Source organism: Chelon labrosus (genome assembly GCF_963514085.1).
Source record: "Chelon labrosus genome assembly, chromosome: 21".
NCBI lineage: Eukaryota > Metazoa > Chordata > Actinopteri > Mugiliformes > Mugilidae > Chelon > Chelon labrosus.
In genome coordinates this window covers 12131346-12155631 of record NC_140354.1, presented here as the reverse complement: position 1 = coordinate 12155631, position 24286 = coordinate 12131346, and the positions used below count along the sequence as shown (strand labels likewise).

Sequence of the window (24286 nt, the reverse complement as noted above, 5' to 3'; positions counted from 1 at the left end):
CAAGTTCGGTGAATTCAAATAAAGATTCCTGAATCCCTCTTTCTTTTGTATCTCAGTGAAATATTGGAATCTATCTATTAGATGACTCTGATTTACTCATTCGGTCAAAGATCAGAGGTTTTCTGTATTTTTCTTCTTTAGAAAGTTCTACATCGACCCAGAAAAGTCTTTTCATTCTGGCAACTACAAAAACTTGCGCTGCGCTCGCGGCTCTCATTGGCCAGAGTTTTGAGAAACGGGTCAAGTGATCAACGTTAATCAGAATAATAATGGAACTATAAAGAGTTTCCGTTAAAAATAAGTATCTAGCCCCATCAGTCTAGGTTTCCCACTGTTTAGTAATGAGGTGATGTTTTATTTTGAAACAGCTAATAGAAAGTAGTACCTGGTGTTGACTCTGACCATACCTGTCAAGTTTTGGATTTAAAAATAAGGGAAATTTTCCGGCGCCCGCCGCAAGCAGTCCCACCACCCCAACCAAGCTCCAGTATCCCTTATATCAGGGGTGCCCACATTTTTCTGGCTTGCGAACTACTTTTACAATGACCAAGTCAAAGTGATCTACCCGTATATATATATATATATATATATATATATATATATATATATATATATATATATATATATATATATATATATATATATATATATATATACATATACACATTTTTTTTTTAATTGTCATATTAATAGTTGTTACAGTGTTAAAAGCTCTATCCATCTTTGTTTTTATTTTTATCAAGAAAAATTGGTGCACTGCACCTTTACAAAAATAGCGCTGTCTCTTTAAGAAAGACGGTAGTCTGGAGTTGTGCGTTGCTGTGGATGTGTGCCTCTGAACTGAGGGCATGTTGCAACTATAAAGTAAAAATAAAGATGAAGCTTTGTCTTGCTGTTTGTTTTGGAGTTGCAATGGATGCATGTTTTAGACTAACATCAAAAAAAAATAAATAATAATAATAATTCAATGGCACGCGATCTACCCGCACTACCATCGCGATCTACAGTACCTGTAGTATGCTACTGCAGGTGGCAGTTATCGCGAGGCTAGTGACAGAGCTCAGCTTGGGAATATTTTTATTTTATTTTTTTTACTCCGCCCGGGCCCGGGGTATTATTATTTTTTAATAACGCATGTTAAAATACGGGAGATTTACGGGAAAATACTAATACGGGAGGACGGCGGGAAAGAAGGGTAAAATACGGGACTTTCCCGGCCAAAACGGGATACTTGACAGGTATGACTCTGACTTGACAGTCCTCTTCCTCGGCTATAAAGCACCTGCTCTGAGAGCAGAGACAGAAACAGATAAGATTAAGATTAGATAAAAGCAGCTGAAGAACCAGAGAAGAAGAAGAAGAAGAACGAGAACGAGAACGAGAACAAGAACAAGATCAATCCTCTTCACAGCACAGAGCAGTCAACACACAACTGTAAGTACAACCTTCACCTCTGATTGAAAAAGTAGTTTACTCTGAAAGACTGAACGAGCTTTAATTCATAGAAGTGGATATATTTTAATTTAAAAGATAAAGTTTGAATGAACTTTGTTTTAAACTATTTTCATCATATGAGAAGAACAGTTTGACCAGTGTTGGGAGTAACGCGTTACAAGAGTAATGTAATTACTGTAATGTATTGCTTTTTGCTGCAACGCGGTAATGTAAGGCATTCTAATAATATTTTACTCGGTACAAAGGTCAGTAACGACATTAGAAACCGAAATTAAGTGGTGTTTTGTTTTTATACTATCTCCAATAACAACGCGAGATAAGCAGAGGCGCAAATTGTAAAACGTTTCTTCCTGTACGGCTGATGGCTCGACGTCGGACAGGGTTGAGTCTAAACAGGTTGTGACCAGGGTGCAGAGGCGGTCCTGGCTAGATTTACGCCCTGGGCGAACCATCCCTTGGCTGCATTATTAACAATTAAAAAATTCCACAGTCAGGATGTCTGAGTGAATTTGCACTTGTTGTGTTGCAAACGCAAACTAGACTAGGTTGCCTATGGGTGAAATTAGTTGCATGACATGATGCCTCAATTCTAATAGTTGCTAGTTCAGCAAAACTAAAAACCAAATACAGTCGTCTTCTGTGGCTAATAGCAACATATTAGCAAGAGGCTAATAAATAGCCTATAACCTGTAATCTGTATACCTTTACCTTTTGCCCGTTTCTCCTCTTCTTCTTTTCTTCTTTTTCTGAACTGGGCACCTGATGCTTCTTTGGTCTTTTACTTTTATCCATGATGAAGATGAAGACTCGACATCATTAACTTTTGCATTACCTTTTGCCAACACGTCCGTTCGCCCGTCAATCAACCGGAGTTACGTGAGTCACGTGGATGACGGCACAGAATTTTATTTTTATTTTTATTTTAATTTTTTTCATTTTTCACATAACCCAGTTAATTACATGTAGGTCTATGGGTCATGTTAATTTTAGGAATGAAATACAATTTATTTGGAAGCAGTTTGTGTTGTGTGGCCTGGGATCAGTCTATCCCTTGCCCCCCTCCCCCTTGCCTTTTCTGACACACACACCTGTATGACTCTCAGCAGCAAGTTGACGTGACAATGAGGGCGCCCCAGTGCCCACTCCACTAACTTGACATGGAAATGAGCGGGAGTCTAGAAAACTGGTGAGTTTTGTTTTGAGTTTTTTTTTTTTTTTTTTTTAATCGTCCACACTGCCCATAGCAAAAACCGGCCCTGCCAGGGTGTGAGGGGTCTGTGGAGATTTTCCTGGCCCGCCTTCTGACCCGGGACCGGTACAGGTCCTGGATGGAGGGAAGATCGGTACCAATGATCCTTTCTGCAGCCCTGACTGTTCTCTGCAGTCTGTCCCTGTCATGCCTGGTGGCGGATCCAAACCAGACAGTGATGGATGTGGTCAGGACAGACTGGACTATTGCAGTGTAGAAGATGATCAGCAGCTCCTGAGGCAGGTTGAACTTCCTGAGCTGACGCAGAAAGAACAACCTCTGCTGGGCCTTCTTCCATATGGAGTCTATGTGGGAGGTCCACTTCAGGTCCCGTGAAATTGTGGACCCTAGGAACCTGAATGACTCCGCTGTGGGGACTGTCCTGTTGAGTATTGTGAGAGGAGGGGTTGATGGGGTTCTCTTCCTGAAGTCAACTGTCACCACAGTTTTGAGCGGGTTTAGCTCCAGGTGGTTCTGACTGCACCAGAGGACCAGCTGTTCCACTTCCCTTCTGTATGCAGACTCGTCGCCATCCCGGATGAGTCCAATGACGATGGTGTCATCTGCAAACTTCAGGAGTTTCACAGAAGGGTCCCTAGAGGTGCAGTCAGTGGTGTAAAGGGAGAAGAGCAGTGGGGAGGGACCACATCCCTGGGGGGCGCCAGTGCGGAGGGACCGGGTGCTGGATGTGAAGTTACCCAGTTTCACCTGCTGCCTTCTGTCAGTCAGGAAACTGGTAATCCACCGACAGGTGGAGAGGGGCACAGTGAGCTGGGACAGTTTTTGGTGGAGGAGCTCCGGGACGATGGTGTTGAATGCAGAGCTGAAGTCCACAAATAGGACCTGTGCGTAGGTCTCTGCAGAGTCCAGGTGGTGCAGGATGTGGTGGAGAGCCATGTTGACTGCATCATCTACTGGCCTGTTTGCTCTATAGGCAAACTGCAGGGGGTCTAGCAGGGGATCTGTGATGTCCTTCAGATGGGCCAGCACCAGTCGTTCAAAGGTTTTCATGACCACAGATGTCAGGGCGACTGGTCTGTAGTCGTTTAATCGTATGACAGGGGACTTCTTGGGAACCGGGATAATGGTGGAGCGTTTGAGGCAGGAGGGGACCTCGCACAGCTCCAGGGAGTTGTTGAAGATCTGGGTGAAGATGGGAGCCAGCTGGTCAGCACAGACTTTCAGGCAGGACGGAGACACTCCATCCGGGCCCGGGGCCTCCCCTAATCCTCTGTCTCTGAAAGAGTTGACGCACATCCTGTTCGCAGATCCTCAGCGCAGGCAGGGGGTCGGGTGTGGTTTGGGGTGCTGCGAGGCCTTTTGTGATGGAGATGGTGGGGGAAGTGAAAGGTGAGAAAGTCCTTTCAAACCCAGAGTAAAAGGGGCCGTCCACACGGAAACGCGTTTTGGTCTAAACGCAGATGTTTTGCATCGTTTTGGCCGATCGTCCACACGAATCCTGTAAAAACATTGCCCTAAAACGCACTTTTCTGAAACCGGGTCCCAGGGTGGAAAAATTCGCAAACGCACCTCTTGCGTTTTTGTGTGGACGGCGAAAACGGAGAAAACGATGATGTCATCGCCACACCCCTGGAGCAGCCTTCCACCTCCCGCGAGACGTCTCATAACAACATCAACAACTATGGCGGACTACATGCTCGTGTTCCTGCTGGAGAAGATATTTAGCCTATTAGGGTTACCAGGGCAAAATATCATTTCTCCTTGAGTTTGGTTTCTTCTAAAGCCGATTTGTAAACAGCGCTCAAGCTTTATGCGCATGCTCCGCCTCTTCCTCTCCGTTTTTGGTGAATTTCTGAAACTGAAACAGTGCCACCTATAGGCCTGGAATATGAAGTAGCGTTTTCAGTCGTGTTGAAACGGATCTTCTATCGTTTCAAGAATATCGTTTCAGATATTCTTGAAACGATACCAGGGAAAACGGAGAGGGAAAAGATTGTTTTCGTACGTGTGGACGTGGCCAAAGTCACTGAGGTCCTCAGCCAGGCGGGGGCTCCCCACAGGGTGGGGGGGATGGTCTCCTGTAGTTGGTAATGGTCTGTGGGCCTTTCCAAACTGCAGAAGAGTTGTTGGCAGAAAAACGGTCCTTCAGCTTTTCAGTGTAGTTCCTCTTTGCTGCCTTGATCTCCTTTGTCAGCTTGTTCCTGGCCTGCTTGTACAGGTCCCGATCCCCACTCCTGTAGGCCTCCTCCTTGTCCTGGCGTGGTCGTCTCAGTTCTGCAGTGAACCATGGTTTGTTGTTGTTATTTCAGTTTGTTAGAGACAAAGATATGAGTAGGATAGTAGTTAAGTGCACTTTATGTGCGAAACCAAAAGATCTATCTACGTCGCGAAATAGCACGAGTAACCCCCCCCCCAGTGGTATGATCCACCCCTCTCGTTCACCCCTCCCTGCCCCATGCACGCAGCGCGCACACACCTTAGGTTTGGCTGACCACCTGAGGCGTGTGGCTCCTATAAGTTACCAAACGATCTATTTACTTTATCACTCAGCATCTATCACACATTACAGTCATTAGCAACAGCTCTAACTTTTACTGTTGTTGTTATTGTTAAGAAGGAGTTTACTAGCTGACATTTTTCTCTCTCTGGTAAGCTAATAGTGCAGGTTGTCAATCAACCACTGTCCAGTTTATATTAAGCTTTTGGTTTGTGCATATGTGCTGATGTTAAAGCCAAGGTTTAAGACTAATACTGTCTATCTACAGAGGACATTTACAGCTTTTGCAATGATGGGTGGGACTTTGGTACCTTTCTCTTTCTCGTTAAGGAAAATGTCGTCCATCAGTTATATGAAATCTTAAAAATAAAAACTTATGAATTTTTTTTTCAGCATTCTAATTACCTTACAAAGATTGGGGAATTAAAAAAAAATGTGATTGGATAATATTGTTTTCCTGGTAGTCAGGAGGTTAGCTTGCTAGGGGTTGCTTTTTTGACGTTTATTGACCTTAAGTTTGTTTTGAACTTATTGTTCCTACCTCATCTTCTCATTTAAATGCAATTTTGTTTTTAAACTGCGCCTATTACATTCTTCTGTTGTTAGCCTTAAGCCTAGGAGCATATTAAGATACATTTAGAATAAGTATATATATTTCCAGTTATTTTGGTGAAAGTAACTTAAAAGTAATGCAGTAGTAGTGTAATGCCTTACAATTCAGAGACAGTAATATTACAATGTAACGAATTACTTTGAAATGACAGTAACAAGTAATACATAATGTATTACGTTTTTGAAGTAACTTGCCCAACACTGAGTTTGACTTAAAGGGGAATTACCGTTTGTTACAACCTGGACCTTGTTTCTAGCATAAAATACGATTGTTTACTCACCCATATAACTTTGGTGTCATTTCGGACGATATTTACTGTGACTGGGGCACCGCATCACAGGCTCCAAAAAACGCATTATCTGCTGCAAAACTCGTTCATTTCACCAATATTTTGTTATGGTGAAATGAACGTTGGCATGCAGCAGTCCAGCACCGTTTTGAGCCAGAGTATATCGATGAGGAGCTCGTCGAAAAGAGGATGCGGAGGCCGAGAGAGGAACAGCTGGCCAAAGGTAACTCCAGAGTCAACGGGGAATAGCACTAGCGTATCATATCAAAATATTGGTGAAATGAACGAGCTTCGCGGCAGATGATGTGTTATTTAGAGGCTGTGTTACAGTGCCCCAGTCACTCCCACTATATGGATATACGTGGAACTAAATATTATTGTGAACGACTCCAAATGACACCAAAGTGAGTAAACGATCATATTTTATGCCAGAAATAAGATCCAGGTTGTAAAAAACAGTAATTCCCCTTTAAACTGAACAATACTGAACTAAATAATCGCCAACATGAATGAAGTGCTTAATAATGAATGAATAAAGTGCTGATGTGTAGTTTAACTGTTTCTCAGGCAACTGTCTGCAGTGAAAATGCCTAAAACTAAAGGCGTAGCCATCGGCATCGACCTGGGCACCACCTACTCCTGTGTGGGGGTTATCCAGCACGGAAAAGTAGAAATCATCACCAACGACCAGGGCAACAGGACCACCCCCAGCTATGTGGCCTTCACTGACACCGAGAGGCTCATTGGAGATGCAGCCAAGAACCAGGTGGCTCTGAACCCCAGCAACACTGTGTTTGATGCCAAGAGACTGATTGGAAGAAAGTTTGATGATTCAGTGGTGCAGGCTGACATGAAGCACTGGCCCTTCAAAGTGGTTTCAGATGAAGAAAAGCCCAAAATACAAGTGGAGTACAAGGGAGAGAACAAAGTCTTCTGCCCTGAGGAGATTTCCTCCATGGTCCTGGTGAAGATGAAGGAGATTGCTGAGGCCTACCTCGGCCAGAAGGTGTCCAACGCAGTCATCTCAGTCCCAGCACACTTCAACGTCTCCCAGCGACAGGCCACTAAAGACGCAGGTGTCATTGCAGGACTCAACGTCCTGAGGATCATCAACGAGCCCTCGGCGGCCGCCATCGCTTACGGTCTGGACAAAGGGAAGACAGCAGAACAAAACATCCTGATCTTTGACCTGGGTGGATGCCACTTCGACGTGACCGTCCTGACAATCGAAGATGACATCTTTGAGGTGAAGGCCACAGCTGGAGACACTCACCTGGGCGGAGAGGTCTTTGACAACCGCATGGTCAAGCACTTTGTGGAGGAGTTCAAGAGGAAACACAAGAAGGACATCAGCCAGAACAAGAGAGCCTTGAGGAGGCTGCGCACAGATTGTGAGAAGGCCAAGAGGACCCTGTCCTCCAGCTCCCAGGCCAGCATTGTGATCGATTCTCTGTTTGAATGTGTCGACTTCTACACCTCCATCACCAGGGCTCGCTTTGAGGAGCTGTGCTCCGACCTGTTCAGGAGAACACTAGAGCCGGTGGAGAAAGCCCTGAGGGACGCCAAATTGGACAAGGGGCAGATCCATGATATTGTCCTGGTGGGAGGCTCCAGCCGAATCCCCAGAATCCAGAAACTCCTGCAGGACTTCTTCAATGGTCAGGAGCTGAACAAGAGCATCAACCCAGACGAAGCGGTGGCTTACGGTGCAGCCGTCCAGGCTGCCATCCTCACAGGTGACACCTCGTGCAACGTTCAGGACCTGCTGCTGCTGGACGTGGCGCCTCTGTCCCTGGGTATCGAGACAGCCGGAGGAGTCATGACATCCTTGATCAAACGCAACACCACCATCCCCATAAAACAAATCCAGAACTTCACCACCTACTCTGACAACCAGCCTGGGGTCCCGATCCAGGTCTATGAGGGGGAGAGAGCCATGACCAAGGACAACAACCTGCTTGGCAAGTTTGAGCTGACAGGAATCCCACCTGCCCCACGAGGTGTCCCGCAGATCGAGGTCACCTTCGACATCGACGTCAACGGCATTCTGAACGTGTCTGCGGTGGACAAAAGCACCGGCAAAGAGAACAAGATCACAATCACCAACAACAAGGGCCGACTGAGCAAAGAAGAAATTGAGAGGATGGTGCAGGACGCAGAAAAATACAAAGCTGATGACGACCTTCAGAGGGACAAAATTGCTGCTAAGAACTCCCTGGAGTCCTACGCCTTCAACATGAAGAGCAGCGTGCAGGACGAGAACTTGAAGGGTAAAGTCAGTGAAGAAGACAAGAAGAAGCTGATTGAGAAGTGTGACGAGACCATCACCTGGCTGGAGAACAACCAGCTGGCTGATAAAGAAGAGTACGAACACAAGCAGAAAGAGCTGGAGAAAGTGTGCAACCCCATCATCAGCAAGTTGTACCAGGGAGGGATGCCTGCAGGAAGCTGCAGAGAGGAGGCACGAGCCGGCTCCCAGGGGCCAACTATTGAGGAGGTCGACTGAAGTGGTCTAAATATGGACTTTGTCATCAGTGGGACTGTTTAACATTCAACAACTGTACACATGTTTTTCTTCTCTTATTTATGATATGTAAAATCAAAAACGAAGAATAGTTGAGGTGTGTTTGTATTTTTATATTGTTGCATTGCTGGACCTTGCAATAAATATAATTAATAACTAAATCTTTGTGTCTTTGGAATTTATTTAGCATGTTTCCCTTTATGTCAGTGCATTCTTAAACATTGACTCAACAGACAAGAAAATAGGACCAGAATTTTATAGCACTGTGTTTTTTGAAACCGACTTTGAAAACAGGTAAATCATGAAACTTTTAAAGCAGTACAATTTGCGTAACCACCACTAGGTGTCAGGCTTTTACAGCTTTCGGAGCCTGTCACATTTTCTTCAAACTTTAACAAAATCTTATCAGAAACTGTCCTGTCTTTTAGTATCAGTTTGTTAAAAAAAAATAAAAGAACAGTATTGTCAATTACTTGGATTTGTGTTGAATTTAGTAAGTGTCTTGGATGAAACAGCACTGAAGAGCAGTAGATAAGAAAGGAAGCAAGCAGAAATAATATTTGAAATAGTGTATTCAAAGTGAAACTTCCATTCACTGTCTGAAATACTAACTAATATATGAAATGCAGTGGAGTAGAAGTAGAATTTATGTAGGTTCACTGTAAAGCAGACAAATTTGATTATGATTTTGATTATTATTGTTATGTTTTTTATAATTCGTTGTAGACTAAATGTCTTTAAAGGGAAACACTTCATTATATCATCAGATACGCAGCATCATTAAATGGAGCCTTCCAGCGTTTGTACCAGATTATTAATACTATGTAGGTCGGTTTATTTATACCCTTTTATTTGTGAAGTCGAAACCTCACCGGAAATGGAACATAACAGCTTCCGGTCGCCACTTGAGTCCCGCCCCAGCAGTCTGTGCCATCTTGTATTTAGCAAGAACAAAAACGGAGGAAGAAACAAGTCCCGTCCAAGGATGGAGCACAGATTTTAAGACGAGTTTGAGGGTGTAATTTCGGAACGGTTCGGTGCAACGGGACAATATGCTCGGAAGTGCAGCACCAGGGAGAAACACCAGCCACACCCCGGATAACAGCTAACGTTAACGTTAGCTCCCAAGCTATCGAAGCTAAGCTAGCCAATTAGCTGCGGCTTGTGTACCCGTAACGTTCGAGAAAGGCAACTGGCGAGCTTAAAGTTTCTATTTAAGCCCGCTAAACTGGGCAGAGTGAATTGAAAAAACCGCTCATTTATTTCACAGTCTTTCTGAAGTCGGGAGGGAGTTCCGTGGAAATGGGCCAGATGTCGTGTTGATCATCTGCGGAGAGCAAACCCCGGGCTATGAGGATTGAGGCTCGCCGCTAGCTTTGGCTGCTAACAGTTGTTTTTCGTTCCAGAGCGGAACCACAATAAGCCGCGGTAAGTGAAGCTACATCCAGCTAACGAGCGATGCTAGCCAACCTTGTTAGCCACTCCGGAGGGGTTTTCAAAACTTGAATCCGGGGACGTTGTTGTTGTTGTTTTTTTGCCTTCGACAAAATGAGAAATAATGCCAAATTGCTGCAGCTAGCCGCTAGCGTGTAGCTCGGATTGTGAGGAATTGTTTTTTTGTTTTTTCCTCCCTGCGTTTGTCCCGTTAGCTGGCGACCCGACCACACAATTAAGACACAGCGTTCAGTGAGAGTTAGTCTGAAAGGATCATCCTTTAAGATTTTAATTTCACTGTTAATCACTTTAATTAAAACCTAGTTTATCAGCATCTCGTAAAGTAAGGACATTAGCAAAATCGAAAGCCTAATCAACTCTGTATTTGGGATGAATTTTTCTCAAAGTGAAAGGACTTGGTGTTTTTTTTAGTCATGATGTCAACAGAAAGACCAAAACATTTAGTACAGGTTGATCAGTTTAGATGTATTTATATCAGGGAGGAGTTGAGGTGTCTACTTATTAATTTATTTGTGTTTGGAGGGCAGATTTTGATGCTTATATAAATAAACCTGTAATCAAAGCCACACACCATGAGCATCCTTAATCCCTCCCAGACAGCTTTGGATGTCTCTGTCTTTCTAAAGAGAAACACATCAAGCTGTCATTTTGTAATATCCCCTGTTACGCTTAATTTTCCCCCATGTATTGTCTGTTGTTAGAGATAAAGTTTGAATGTCTTTATAAGCAAAAAGTTTGACCCACACACACACACACCTCCATTGCCTGTGAGCCAGCCACTTCCTATAAGAAATCGGCCTAAATTTAGTTTTTGTGGGCGTTGGTTATTAGCCGTAATAAATGCTTCTTTTATTCCAAACTCCTTGCAGACCAGTGCTGTATTCAGACATGTGATCGTGGTCATTCTGCGCCACTGACTGACACAACAGATTTCATGTCTGCGGCTCTGTTTCCCTTTCTTTTCTGTTTTTTTTTTTTAGTCCCAAAAGCTGCGTTCGACCTTAACTTGACTGAACATGCGCAAAGTTTCCACATGGAAACTCGCTCTCCCACTGTTGCGTGCTGAAGCCTGTGACAACAAATCCGTTCCGTAGAAAGCGACAGAAATAGACACCACGTTCTCATGTCTCAGAAATTCTGAATGATTTGGAGTTTATTTATTTATTTATTAATTTTTTTGGGGTGGGGATTTCGTCGTCCGTGCAGCGAGCAATCCAGAAACGGTGGACCAATCCTAGCAGGCTTATTTTTTTAATACTGCACCAACGCATGAGCTTAGGTTTTCATAAAATTTTCACTTTGTCATGAATACGACAATAGTCTTATGCAAGTGAGTTAACATGACCCCATTTGAAGGCTGCAGTTATAATAGTTCTCTTCTACCTTTTTTGTTTTGAACATTTGATTAAGGCTGTCTGTGGATCCTTAAAATGGGTTTTGGGAAAGAGCTGCATAATGTCTTATTCAACACAGTGAAGTATCCTTAAAAAGATTTTGACCTACATAATTAATATAGCGTTCTTAAATGCAAAACCCATATTTGATGCCGTATAAATTTAAAATGTGTCACTCAGGACTGTTGCTCATTTGTTCTGGTCTGCAGAGACTCCATGTAGTTGAGGTCCTTAAATTTGAATATCAAAGACGGAGCAGATACCCTGTGTGGTGTAGAGTGGTAGAAAATGTAAAGGGGTGGGGGGGGGGGATTGGCATGATAAAAGATCAGAAGAATCTGTCACATGTAAAGGTTTTAGGCAAATTAAGGATGCTCCCGATTCCCATTTTTCACATCGGTTGTTTTTATCCCGACTGTAGACGGTCGCTGCAGGCGTTCGCTTCTTCCTTGCCTTGGAATGAGCACCGTCGGGCCACCGAGCGCCACGTAATGTATAATTGGAAATTGGTTCACTGCATTTTGAAGAAATGTTGGGTCAAGGGGGGGGCAGGAGGGTGGGAATCCGTCTCCTTCGCCGAGCACAGATCTGCTTGTGCGTTTTGTGCAGCGACGCATCGAACGGGGGACCTCGAGGCCGCGTGCTTCTGGCTTTCACCGACTCACAGAGGCTCGGTTATGTTGCCGGCTCTCCTCAGGTCGGGGGGCTCCAGCTGACAATCAAAGGACGAGCAGCTACATTAACCACCCCCGTTACAGAGCGACGCCGCGTTCGCCAGTAGCCACGGCTCAGTGTGCAGGCTGATTTAGTCAGATGATTTGTGTTGAAGCTCAACTTGGTTCTTTTTTTTAGATTTTCACAGATTTACTTAAGTCGGCCTTTGATTCGGGCTGGTCTGTGACGGTGAAGTGTCGTCAGCTGCCGTCTGATCTTTGGGACACGGCAGTCAAACCGGTGTCAAGCACGTCGTTAAATTTATGAATGGGTTGTTACTCTCCGACTTATTTGTCACGAATGCGGCACCGATGAGGTGTTGATTATCGATTTCAACTAGAGCCGTGACCGGTTAATTATTAATTAGGTTATTTTTCAAGCAACGGAGGAATATTTGGAAATTATCACGTCGAAAGTCAAAGCTGAAAATAATCCTCTGGACTGAATGTGGCCCAACAAGTCCAGTGGTCGTGTCAAACTTGGCCGTAGAAAAGTTAATTCATTAAGAAAAGAAGAGAAGATTGTACTGTTTGCTGTTTAGCTCCGCACTCGGCACACCGTTCCTCAAGTGGTCCTGTGGTATTTTATTGACCGCAGCGCCGCCGTCAGAAAGTGAGCCTTTTATATTCTCTCCGGTCTCATGACGGCCTTCATGCTTCAGACGGTACAAGGAAGACGAACTGATCTTCTTAATGCGTTCTTCTTCCTTGCTCTGAAATCAGCTGGTGTGTTCCTGCTTCCTTAAACTTAGACACCGAGCAGAGCAAAGATCACCACCCATCCCCGTGGTAAACATGAGAGAGCAGTTATGAGCTTTCTGTCAATAAAAACTGAACACGTAGGAATTTGGAAATAGTAGAAAGTGGACTTTACATAGCATTTTTCTGGTTCCAGCGTTTTCTTTATATCCTGCGTTAAACTAAATCCTTATAATTTACCCCCTGATGGATTACAAAGATATCTTTTATTTCTTTTTGATATTTAAAATGACGCAGGATGAGATTTGCCGAATAAATTAAAAATAGCTGTTAGTTGCAGCCACACACGCTGTCACTCTTCGTCTCCTGTGTGTTGTTTCCGTTCATAACTGTCCTTTCACACAGTCACACACGTCCACGCTTTCCCTGTAACTGTCTTCGTGCTTCGACTTGTCAGCTGGTTACTGTCCCAGATAGATCAATGGCGCAAGATAGCGCCGTTGTTTTTTTTTTTTTTTCCCTGCAGAGGTGCAGATTTCTTGTTAACGCGCCAAAAGCGGCCGCTCGTGACATCCTCGCAATGTTATGCAATTTTCGAGGCACACAAAACCGTCGATTGGGAATATTAGGGGAGGCTGATAAAAGCCTCTCTTTTTGGTACGACTGAGGGTTTTTTTTCGCAAATGGGTCACTTTCCAAGTGTACGAGAGTGCGTTTTCCTGCTTGTTTAACACATTAATTAGATGGTTTCTGCGCCGCTGAAGTGGAAAACAGACGGTTCTCGTCCTTCAAAGACAATGTGGGCACCCAGTCCGTGATCCAAATATAAACTAAAAGGTCGACCACCTCCAGCATAGTGTAAAACGCCAGATTTGAACCTGCTGTGGCTCCGAATGTGATTGCCAGGTCTCGCACGGTGACTAATATTTTTAATGCTGCACTACAGCCGCCTGTAAACGCATTAGGCGGCCAGTTTCAAAGTTGAGGAGATTCAATAAAATAAAAGAGCAGAGGGCGCTTCAGAATCTGTGCTGACCACGACTAAAGAAAGCCATCAGTAAATGTGACGCTTGTGCTCTTTCCCTTGTCTTACAGGCCCTGGCCATGCCCTCGAATGCACGGGCGGGCAATCTGAAGGACCCCGATGTGGCAGACCTCTTCTGCAAAGATGATCCGGAGAAGCTGTTCGCCGACCTCCGTGAGATCGGCCATGGCAGCTTCGGAGCTGTGTACTTTGTGAGTAGGACGTGAAGTCGATCTAAACTGCGACATCTAAACCACATAAACCACTTTCATTTTTCCAGACAAGTCCTCGTGGTATTTTTTTTTTATTTAAGCTAGGGGTGTGCTTTGTTTTCCTTAGCCCTGTCGCAGTTCTTGGGAAGCTTTGATAGCAGCGGTTACGTTCCTGTTTTTCTGGTTTGAAGAAATGGTTTGTGTTTTTTTTTAAAAGCACGGCTTGATCAACGCAGACCATCCACCGATTACACCCTCAACTATGCTCCTAAAGTTTCGCTTCCAGATCGCTTCAGTTTATCTTCGCCGATCTGTTCTCTCTGCTGATGAGGGGCAGCGGATCTCAGATACCTCTCGTGTTGCTTCCCGCTCTGTATTTCTTGTGGGGTCATCACGTGGTTGTGGGAAGTTGAAAAGGTTTAACCGACATGTATACAGACGGTAGCAGCAGAGAGCCACGCTTTCTCTTTGCCACCATGTTTACACTGTTGGTAACGATACCATTTAATTGTATAGTTCTCTCTAAATATGATAGCAAGTTGAATATATTCCAGCATAAACTTGCTGACTTCGGTGGACATCTTTGTTTCTACCCTTCAGTGATAAACCAGTATAAAAATAATTGGTGCAGTCAGGTCTGGGACTAGACTACAGGTATCTTCCACATCTTTTTGGGCAGTTTCTGATTGTAGTTCTGCCCATTGCTGAGATTAAGTTGAACAAAAATGAACTGATTGCTGTAAATCTGACCAAAGACCAGTTATTTTATTTGTCAGTTTAGAAAAAAGATATATATTTTCTGTCATTAATTAACAAACTGCGAATCTGAAAATTTTCCACCTCATTAGAAAACAGCGAGAACACCAACCAGTGTCTCATTTCACCTGTAAATATTCCTCGGGCTGAGTGGTAGACTAACACCTCCACATCGCTCTCGCCGAGCGTCTGAGTATCAGAGGATCCTTAAAAGGCCATTAGATGAGCTACAGGAATAGATGATGTGCATCAATTTGCATCACTTTACCGGGAGTATTATTTTGTACTGTATTCCTCTCAGACTGTCGTCTTTTTAAACGGTCGCTTACGGCTTCAGTCGAGGCTTAATGTTTAATGTTTCTATACTTTAATGCTCAGTTCAAGAATTATTTGGAGTGGAAAGATTATTAATGCGTCATTTAGGCGTTTGCGGTCTCAGGTGGGACGACAGTGTCTCCACCGTGCGCAACGTGACTTCATCCGATGCCTCGCTGAGCTATCTGGAAAATGATTTGAGAAGATTAATTTAATGCTGATGGTTTAATGATTATTTTGTACGTCTTTGTTCTCGGCTCATGGAGCGTGTCAGGTCGTTTTTTTGTTGGTTTTTGTTTGGCACCAGCGAGCGCTCCTAAAGTCAACGTGCACTTAAACCTAGAAAAGGTGGAGAAAAGAAATACTTCACGTGTAATGATGCGTGAGATATGTTTCTATCAGCTTGTCAGTCAGACATTTGACAGATAATCATTAAATACTCGTTTTAACTTGGTTTGTTTGCCATTATCCGGTCATTAAGATCTCATTTACATGCACACAAGTAACCGGGTTACCGTCAGCTTTAGCCACTAAGCAGATTTCTTTTAACACAATGCAGTTTCTGTAATCAGGATTAGAGAGACCTGATTTTTTTTTCTCTAGAATGCAAATTTCTTGAGCACGAGTGCGTGTTTCTCATCAGTGTAATAAATTATTCAGGACAACGGCGAGGACAAAGAGATGAGTGCAGACGCAGTCTCTTATTCGCGGTCATTTTTTGCTAATCCGCAAAGTTATTATTAGACTTCGGCTCCTAAAAAAAAAAAAAAAAAAAAGATGCCGCTCTCCAACACGCAAGGCACGAGGGAATCGGCAAATTGTACGACTATAAAAGCTGAGACAGTGGGTTTAAAGTCAGGAGTGGGGTTAGCGTTCTTTAATTGATTTGAATCTCATCTGATCATTAAGTTTATCTTCTGTTATTTGCAGCTCACTGAAGAACTCTAGAGCCTTTTTCTTGGCGTCTTTGTGATTTTCATGACTTTAAGTTTTAGTCTCTCAGTTGATCTTTATGATCTTGAAGCACCACTCTGCGCTTGAAGTGCTCCACAAGCTGCTCTGAGTTTATCGTTGCGTATGTGCCCGTACTTTATGCAAGGACAAAGCTGAAGTTCAATCAGCAGCTTGTAGAGACAGACGTTTTTAACATGAACTTCCTGCAGCTGAGATTATCAGCTACCCACCTAAAGAAAGCTGCTAATGTTACCTGCATGTTTCCAGGGAAGTTGAAGTAACTTGCGTGCTAATAAACTGTGTCTCTATTGTCCGACAGGCCCGAGACGTGCGCAACAATGAGGTGGTGGCAATCAAGAAAATGTCCTACAGCGGCAAGCAAACAAACGAGGTAAGGAATGAGTGGAATTAAAAACAATATGCACCGTCTGGTAGTTTTGAAAAGCATTCCTCTTGGGGGGGAAAAAAAAATAAAAAAAACAACTTGTGTTAAAGACGTGTTCTCTGTTTGTGTGCAGAAATGGCAGGACATCATAAAAGAAGTGAAGTTCCTGCAGAAACTTCGACATCCGAACACTATCGAGTACCGAGGCTGTTACCTGAAAGAACACACAGCATGGGTGCGTGTTGTTATTATCAGTCAGTGGGGGAAAAAAATCCATGAGGATGTCTCTCTAACAATCTCCACATTAGAATATCCACATCTGAATTATTTATTGCTCTTGTTTGTCCCTTAGCTGGTGATGGAGTACTGCCTCGGCTCGGCCTCAGACCTCCTTGAAGGTTAGTTTAACATTAACGTTATTTACAATTCATAATCATCCTTGTGTTTTTTTTTTTCGTGATTCCTAATTTGTCGTTCTCCCCTGCAGTTCACAAAAAGCCACTCCAGGAAGTCGAAATAGCTGCTATTACCCATGGTGCTCTGCAGGGATTAGCATATCTTCACTCTCACAATATGATCCATAGGTAAAACCTTTTTCCCTCGCCTCTTCTCGTGAGAGTTTTCAATATGTAGACGTGGGGCTTTACACGCCTTTTGAGAACTGACACGTGATCGTCTTCTGCAGGGACGTGAAAGCGGGAAACATCCTGCTGACGGAGCCCGGCCAGGTCAAACTGGGGGACTTCGGCTCCGCCTCCATCGTGGCGCCGGCCAACTCCTTCGTGGGGACTCCGTACTGGTGAGTGCTCAGCTGGTCCCTGCTGTTTTTTACCTACATGTAATCGATAAGCGAGAAAGTGAAGATGAGAACGGCGAATCTGGAGAAAAATCAGTTTATTCTTTAAGCAGAAGCTCCGACAGTCTGTAGCTGGGGGAGTTCAGGAGTCGTGGAGAGCAGCCGGCGAGCCTGCTGTCGGTCAATAAGCACTCAGCAGGCATCAGAGCCTCCTATACATCTCATTAGAAGATGGCTCATTTTCAAACTGACCACCGTGATAATTATTTAAACCCCTGTTAGGTTTTCTGTCCGGTTAACCTGTACTCTGTGCTCTTCCCTAGGATGGCTCCAGAGGTGATCCTGGCCATGGACGAGGGCCAGTATGATGGGAAGGTTGATGTCTGGTCGCTGGGCATCACCAGTATAGAGCTGGGTACGACCTGCCGTCTTACTCTTTTGATATTATGTTTGGACATACTAATGGACAAAACTAATAGTCTTCTTTTTGTTTTTTTCTGCAGCGGAGAGGAAGCCCCCCCTCTTCAATATGAATGCTATGAGTGCCTTATACCACATTGCTCAGAATGAAAGCCCCATCCTGCAGTCCAATCACTGGTGAGAATGTCTCTTCTTTTAAATACCTGAGACTTAATTACATTGAGATTACACTCGTATGCACACTAGGGTTTAATCCCGGGAAACGGGATTCCCGGGAAATCTGATCAAGACTATTTCCCGATTCCCGGGAAAGGTTATGACGGGAAACGGGAAATATATATTTATTTTTTGTTACACGTGCGCTTCTATTGTTGTCTTACGTTAACGTAGAAATCCATGCACCCTAGTGGCAGCAAATGTCATTTGCAGCAGTAGGCTACCAACCTCCTAATGATGTCTGCCGCCAGCTTTGTTAGGCCGTAAGGTGAACGCTGTTATCGTTTCATCCCGCTCCACAGTCTGGCATCTACACAATCTTTAGTTCATAAAACATAACGAGTCATGCTAAGCTACTCAAAAAAAGTTCGTCGCAAAAATTCCAGTCGATTGCCGATGCGTCTATGTTTTATGCAGAACTAGTTTCTTCAGAGCGTAATAAGATCTTGGTCGCGAGTGGTGGCACGGTTGGTCACGTGATCGTTCTACACCAATACGGTAGCTGCTTTTTGTCAACAGAATGGCAATGGCAAGATAGCGGCCACCATGGTTAAGTTCAACATTACCGAAAGGAAAACACCCGAACATCATCTAAAGTGGGCCAAATGGATTCTAAACAGCGCTGTATACTTAGCCGCGTCCAAGAAGAACAACGAGGCAAATATACGATAATGTTATGTTTATGTTAAGTCATTTAGATCAAGTTAGAAATACCTGGGAGTATACCTTAACGTTACTGACGATCTAATATGGACTGTGAACACCCAGCACACACTGAAGAAATCAAGGCAAAGACTGTACTTCCTACGTCAGCTGAGGAAGTCCAAAGTATCAGCACCCATCTTGAAGGCCTTTTTTTCCACAGCTGTGGTTTTATAAGGGTTGCCTAGATTTTCAGAAGACAAGTCACAGACAATCCACCTGGCATTTCAGTTATGCTGCGGCAGATAGGCTGTCACGCATGCAGCTCACTTGATCACGCAGCAGAATTGATCATTGCAAACTTTATTGATATGGACATAAACTGTGTTTCTTGCCCTAATAATGGTACAAATAATATAAAACATGCTGGGAACGCATATTTGAATGATATCGATACATTACTTGGGCAAAAACAACAACAACAAAAAACAGCTATTTGCACACGTCTGCCAGATTTATTGAGATGTTAGATGTGTATTCACTGTTTATCAAACTGAATGAGGCCTTCTTCTTCTTTATCTGATCTTCAGTGAAGTGGTAATGGTGCGTTTTGTTTTTTTACAGGTCTGATTCCTTCCGCAACTTTGTTGACTCTTGCCTACAGAAGATTCCCCAGGACCGGCCTACCTCGGACGTGCTGCTGAATGTGAGAGCTCACGCACTCTTGTTGCTGTTGTAACATTTCGTGGAAATACGTTTCCTCTGCAGTGATGTTGGAGCTCATTTGTCGTTTTCATCCCTTCGTCCGTAGCATCGGTTCTTGTGCCGCGAGCGTCCCATGACGGTGATCATGGACCTCATCGCCCGAACCAAGGATGCAGTGAGGGAGCTGGACAACCTGCAGTACCGCAAGATGAAGAAGATCCTGTTTCAGGAAACGCAGCAGAACGGCCCCGTGTCTGAGGGAGGAGACGAGGAGGAGGTGAGGAACGAGGGCACAGAAACAAGGCACAAATGTGGAAGTTAGTGAATGAGGGAGGAAAATAAATCCAATCCAATATTTGTTTCTGTGTTTTAGGAGGTGGAGCAGTATCTATTGCAGACCGGCACAATCAACAGTATGGAAAGCTCCCAATCAGTTCCCAGTATGTCCATCTCAGCCAGCTCTCAGAGCAGCTCAGTCAACAGCCTGGCCGACGCCTCTGACGACAGCAGCAGTGAGATGGCCATGATGCAGGAGGGAGAGCAGACCGTCACCTCCAACAGCTCCATCATCCATCGACCCACGGTAACCTGGCAGCTTCAGATAGCTCTGAACTCTGAGCGTCACAGACCTGAAGCCCGGCCGAGTTCATTTTATTTTTGGCTCCTCCTTTTTAGGGCCAGGACAACATCTATGACGACCCATACCAGCCGGAGATGGATCAACCTCAGGCCCCCTCAGCTGGACGCCGCCGAGCCTATTACCGCAACCGTGACCACTTTGCCACCATCCGCACGGCCTCCTTGGTAAGATCTGATGGATCGCGTAGTTTTCCTCAGGTTTTCCGGAGCAAATGCGTCTGCTTCAAGTTGTGATAGAACTCTGCACTCAACAAATTTCATCTTACAGGTGACCCGTCAGATCCAGGAACACGAGCAGGGCTCAGCTCTTCGAGAGCAAATGTCCGGCTACAAGCGCATGAGGCGGCAGCACCAGAAGCAGCTGATGGGTCTGGAGAACAAACTGAAGGCGGAGATGGACGAACACCAGCTGAAGCTGGACAAGGAGCTGGAGAACCAGAGGAACAGCTTCTCCACGGAGGCTGACAAGCTGGCCAAGAAGCACCAGGCCATCCTGGAGAAAGAGGTGAGGGGCGGACCTTGAGCCGTTGCTAGCGAACTACTTACAGTTTCTTTTAAAGCTTAAGGATATTCACACTACACAGCTATTTAGCCTTTAACCTGAGCCTCTCTGTGTCCTGCAGACAAAAGCAGCTCTGGCCGAAGAGAAGAAGTTCCAGCAGCACATACTGGGCCAGCAGAAGAAAGAACTGACCAGTTTGCTGGAGTCGCAGAAACGCCAGTATCGCCAGCGCAAGGAGCAGCTGAAAGAGGTATGAGCTCGCACTGAGCATATCCACATACGAGATGGTGCTTTCCGCCTCAACTCAGCGTTTGTGTCACGTTATTTTGAAGGCAGCATTGACACAGGAGGGCTTCGGTTACTTTGAAGCGCTAAGTCAAACCTCTATCTGGACTATGAACGCGTTCTGTGAGAGAAACAAGTCTTGGAAAACATGTATCCCAAACATTCCTCTCAACCTTGTCCTCAACAGGAGCTGAATGAGAACCAGTCGACCCCGAAGCGGGAGAAGCAGGAGTGGTTGATCCGTCAGAAGGAGTGTCTGCAGCAGATGCAGGCGGAGGAGGAGGCCAGTTTGCTCAGGAGGCAGAGGCAGTACTACGAGCTGCAGTGTCGCCAGTACAAGAGGAAGATGCTGCTCGCTCGACACAACCTGGAGCAGGACCTGCTCAGAGAGGTACGTCCTATAAGAGGTGATTTAACCCCCCCCGTATGTGTTGTGACCTGTTGTGATTGCTCTAACGACGTCTGCCACCCGCCAGGACCTGAACAAGAAGCAGACTCAGAAGGATCTGGAGTGTGCCATGCTGCTGCGGCACCACGAGTCCACCCAGGAGCTGGAGTTCAGGCAGCTTGGCTCGGTGCAGCGGACCCGGGCCGATCTGATCCGAACGCAGCACCAGACTGAACTGACCAACCAGATGGAGTACAACAAGCGGCGCGAGCAAGAACTCAGACAGAAACATGCCATGGAGGTCCGACAGCAGCCCAAGAGCCTCAAGGTACGCAGGAGACTTCGGACAAAGAGGACGAGCTTCAACCCTCACATTAAAAACATTACAACCATGAAAGATAATTCCCACCTCTGCTAATGAACTTCACATTCTCTAATTCTGTGATTGTGTTACAGTCCAAAGAGCTGCAGATCAAGCGTCAGTTCCAGGAGACCTGCAAGATCCAGACGCGTCAGTACAAAGCCCTGAGGAACCACCTGCTGGAGAGTACCCCCAAATCCGACCACAAGGCCGTCCTCAAACGCCTGAAAGAGGAGCAAACACGTAAGCTGGCCATCCTGGCCGAGCAGTACGACCACTCCGTCAACGACATGCTGTCCACACAGGCTGTGAGTAAGGCAAGGAAACCTCCGCGCACCTCGAACACCTGAAACACTGCACCCGCACCAGTTAACAAAAAGGGCTACACACAAGTGATCCGGATTGTAAAATGTCAACAAACATTCACTTTACGATGCCAACGAGAGAGAAACGTAGCAACATGTCAATTTACCAATAACTCGAATTCTGATCTGCGGGAGATCTTTTGTTTAAGTAGCAGATTGAGCTCTACTGATACCGAGCTTCATCTGTCTCCCCCCCCCCTGCAGCTGCGGCTGGACGAGACCCAGGAGGCGGAGTACCAGGTGCTGAGGATGCAGCTGCAGCAGGAGCTGGAGCTGCTGAACGCGTACCAGAGCAAGATCAAGATCCACACTGACACCCAGCACGAGCGAGAGGTGAAAGACCTGGAGCAGAGGGTGTCCATCCGCCGGGCGCTGCTGGAGCAGAGGGTACGGTTTACACTTTGACCTAAACACTGCACTTGATAATAAAACTGCCACTGGTGTAAATGTTTATCCTCCAACGGGAAACGGTGATAAACACATTGCATTTCCATATCCCCATGTGGTGAGTCAAGTACTAACCATGGACGTGTCATCCCTGTCAGATCGAGGAGGAGATGCTCTCTCTCCAGAATGAGCGCTCAGAACGAATCCGGACTCTGCTCGAGCGCCAGGCTCACGAGATCGAGGCGTTCGACTCCGAGAGCATGCGCCTGGGCTTCAGCAACATGGCGCTGACCGGCATCCCGGCCGAGGCCTTCAACCAAGGCTACCCGACCCCCAGCCCGTCCTCGGGCTCCAGCGGCTGGCCTTCGCGGCCCGTTCCCCGCTCCGGCAGCCACTGGAGCCACAGCGTGCAGAACTCGGTGGCAACTCCGTCCTGGCGCAGTCAGAACCACAGCGGGGCCAGCTTCAGCCGGGCCGAGTCCATCCAGTCCTCCCACGGCCTCGGGAGGGACAGCGACCTGAACAGGAGCGGGAGGGGCCACTCTTCCTCTTCCTCCTCCTCTTCCTCCCACCACCACCACCACCAGCAGCAGCACTACCTCCCCCAGCACTACCAACACCACCAGAGCACGCCGCAGCTCTACCGTGACACCCACGACCGCGAGATCAGGGAGCGGGAGCGTGAGCGGGCTCGGGAGTGGGTGGGAGGAGGGGGTCACTACTCTCATCACTCCCAAGGCCACCATCACCTCTCCACCCACGCCTCCTCCCAGTCCCTCGCTCTCCTGCCTCCCCCGCCACCACCACCTCCCATCTCCCTCTCCTCCTCCTCTCCTCCCTCCTCTGCCTCCTCCTCCTCATCGTCGCAGGGCGGCTACGGAGGCGGCGGCCTGAGCGTCCGGGGGCCCACTCTGATGGCCCTCAGGAACAGCCCCCAGCCGCTGAGGAGGACGGCGTCCGGCGGTCCGGGGGGCGGCGGGGGCAGCGACGGAGGGCTCAGCCGGAGCACCTCCGTCACCTCCCACATCTCCAACGGCTCTCACCTCTCCTACTCCTGAAACCGCCCGCGGAGTTCTCTCTGCTGATCTGTGAGCCTCGGCCTGCTTCTCTGAGGAAAGCGGTTTCAGCCAAAAGCAGAAGCAGAGCTACCCCCCCACTTCAGAGAGAGAGTTAGTTTTCAGTTTTAGAAGATTTTGAGAGGCTTCACGGAGCTGCGGCAAATAATTTGATCCTTTAAAAAAAAAAAAAAAAACACAAATAGCCAGATTTTAATTGTTTTTCAGATCTCCTTTCTGTGCAGGGATGTTACGCCGCACGAAAAGAAAGAGAGGTTGCCTTTTAAGTCTTTTAGTCACTACAGACAGGGCTGTTTTAAGTTTTAAACCCCAAGTTATACAGGAGCAGTGATATAATCAGAGAAGGAAGCGTAAAGAGTAAATAAAACGTCCACAAATGAGCCGTGTGCTGCAAAACAAACGAGTCGACCCGTCCTTTCACATCCAAGAAAGAAAAACAAAAAAAACAAAAAGCAAAGCTGGGGTTCATTTGTTTGTTTTGTAACACACTGAATGCATTGCACAGTATTGATGGTTTAAACCGAGTCACTTGTCGAGGTTCAGAGTCGCAGCAGGTTTAACGTTGAGACGACGAGCGGGTTCAAATAGATTTTTTTGTTTGTTTTTCTTTTCTTAGTTTGTATCGAACTGAGCAACAAGCGACAGTTGTGGAGCTTCCACTCGCGGTGCTTTAAAAACCACTGTAACTATGTAAATAATGGTAAATTGTAAACCCAGTTTTTGATTTGTAAGTGTTTCATACGTTCAGCGGGGTCGGGGGGAGGGGAGGGGAGGGGAATTCAGGGGGGAGGGGGCACACAGGAGTTGACCAAGGGAAGATTTTATTGAAAACACAATTCTTTTGTTGTAGTGATAAGTTTCTGTATATGACAATATAAGAACACTGCCATCTTTCTGTTGGGCTGACTCAAGACAACTCTACCACTGCCCTGTGATCTTCTTAAAGGAACAGTCTCATTTTTGCGGTCTCCTAGTTAGAATCGGATTACCAGACGGATCAGTTCGGATC

At 45.9% G+C, this 24286-nt stretch overlaps 2 protein-coding genes across 3 annotated transcripts; both read left to right on the top strand.

The window, feature by feature from the left end:
* Positions 1 to 6650: 6650 nt before the first annotated feature.
* Positions 6651 to 8749, top strand: LOC311507183 (heat shock 70 kDa protein 1-like; the record flags this gene model as incomplete). The annotated part of the gene is made up of 1 exon (XM_084571438.1): positions 6651 to 8749. One exon carries the CDS (start codon positions 6651 to 6653, stop codon positions 8568 to 8570), a length of 1920 nt encoding a protein of 639 aa, XP_084427564.1. The 3' UTR covers positions 8571 to 8749.
* Positions 8750 to 9387: 638 nt separating this feature from the next.
* taok2a (TAO kinase 2a) lies at positions 9388 to 24024 on the top strand. Of its 2 annotated transcripts, none has more exons than XM_084570160.1 (20): positions 9388 to 10016; positions 13945 to 14085; positions 16430 to 16501; positions 16629 to 16730; positions 16848 to 16893; positions 16983 to 17079; positions 17181 to 17294; positions 17615 to 17706; positions 17795 to 17888; positions 19194 to 19275; positions 19381 to 19551; positions 19648 to 19857; positions 19950 to 20078; positions 20182 to 20418; positions 20537 to 20665; positions 20888 to 21091; positions 21177 to 21416; positions 21545 to 21757; positions 22019 to 22201; positions 22360 to 24024. In XM_084570160.1, the coding sequence occupies exons 2-20, from the start codon at positions 13954 to 13956 to the stop codon at positions 23257 to 23259; spliced, it is 3447 nt and encodes a 1148-aa protein (XP_084426286.1). In that variant the 5' UTR covers positions 9388 to 10016; positions 13945 to 13953; the 3' UTR covers positions 23260 to 24024. The 2 variants fall into 2 exon arrangements, with proteins under 2 accessions (XP_084426286.1, XP_084426285.1); XM_084570159.1 differs by having other exon boundaries at positions 9390 to 10016; positions 21545 to 21766.
* The last annotated feature ends 262 nt before the right edge of the window (positions 24025 to 24286 follow it).

Bases quoted from the DNA above. Each gene is read 5' to 3' on its own strand.
- taok2a (XM_084570159.1), top strand. From the start codon at position 13,954: ATGCCCTCGAATGCACGGGCGGGCAATCTGAAGGACCCCGATGTGGCA. The intron at 16,731-16,847 runs GTGCGTGTTGTT...TTTGTCCCTTAG, and splicing joins TGAAAGAACACACAGCATGG to CTGGTGATGGAGTACTGCCT. The intron at 21,767-22,018 runs GCAAGGAAACCT...CCCCCCCTGCAG, and splicing joins CCACACAGGCTGTGAGTAAG to CTGCGGCTGGACGAGACCCA.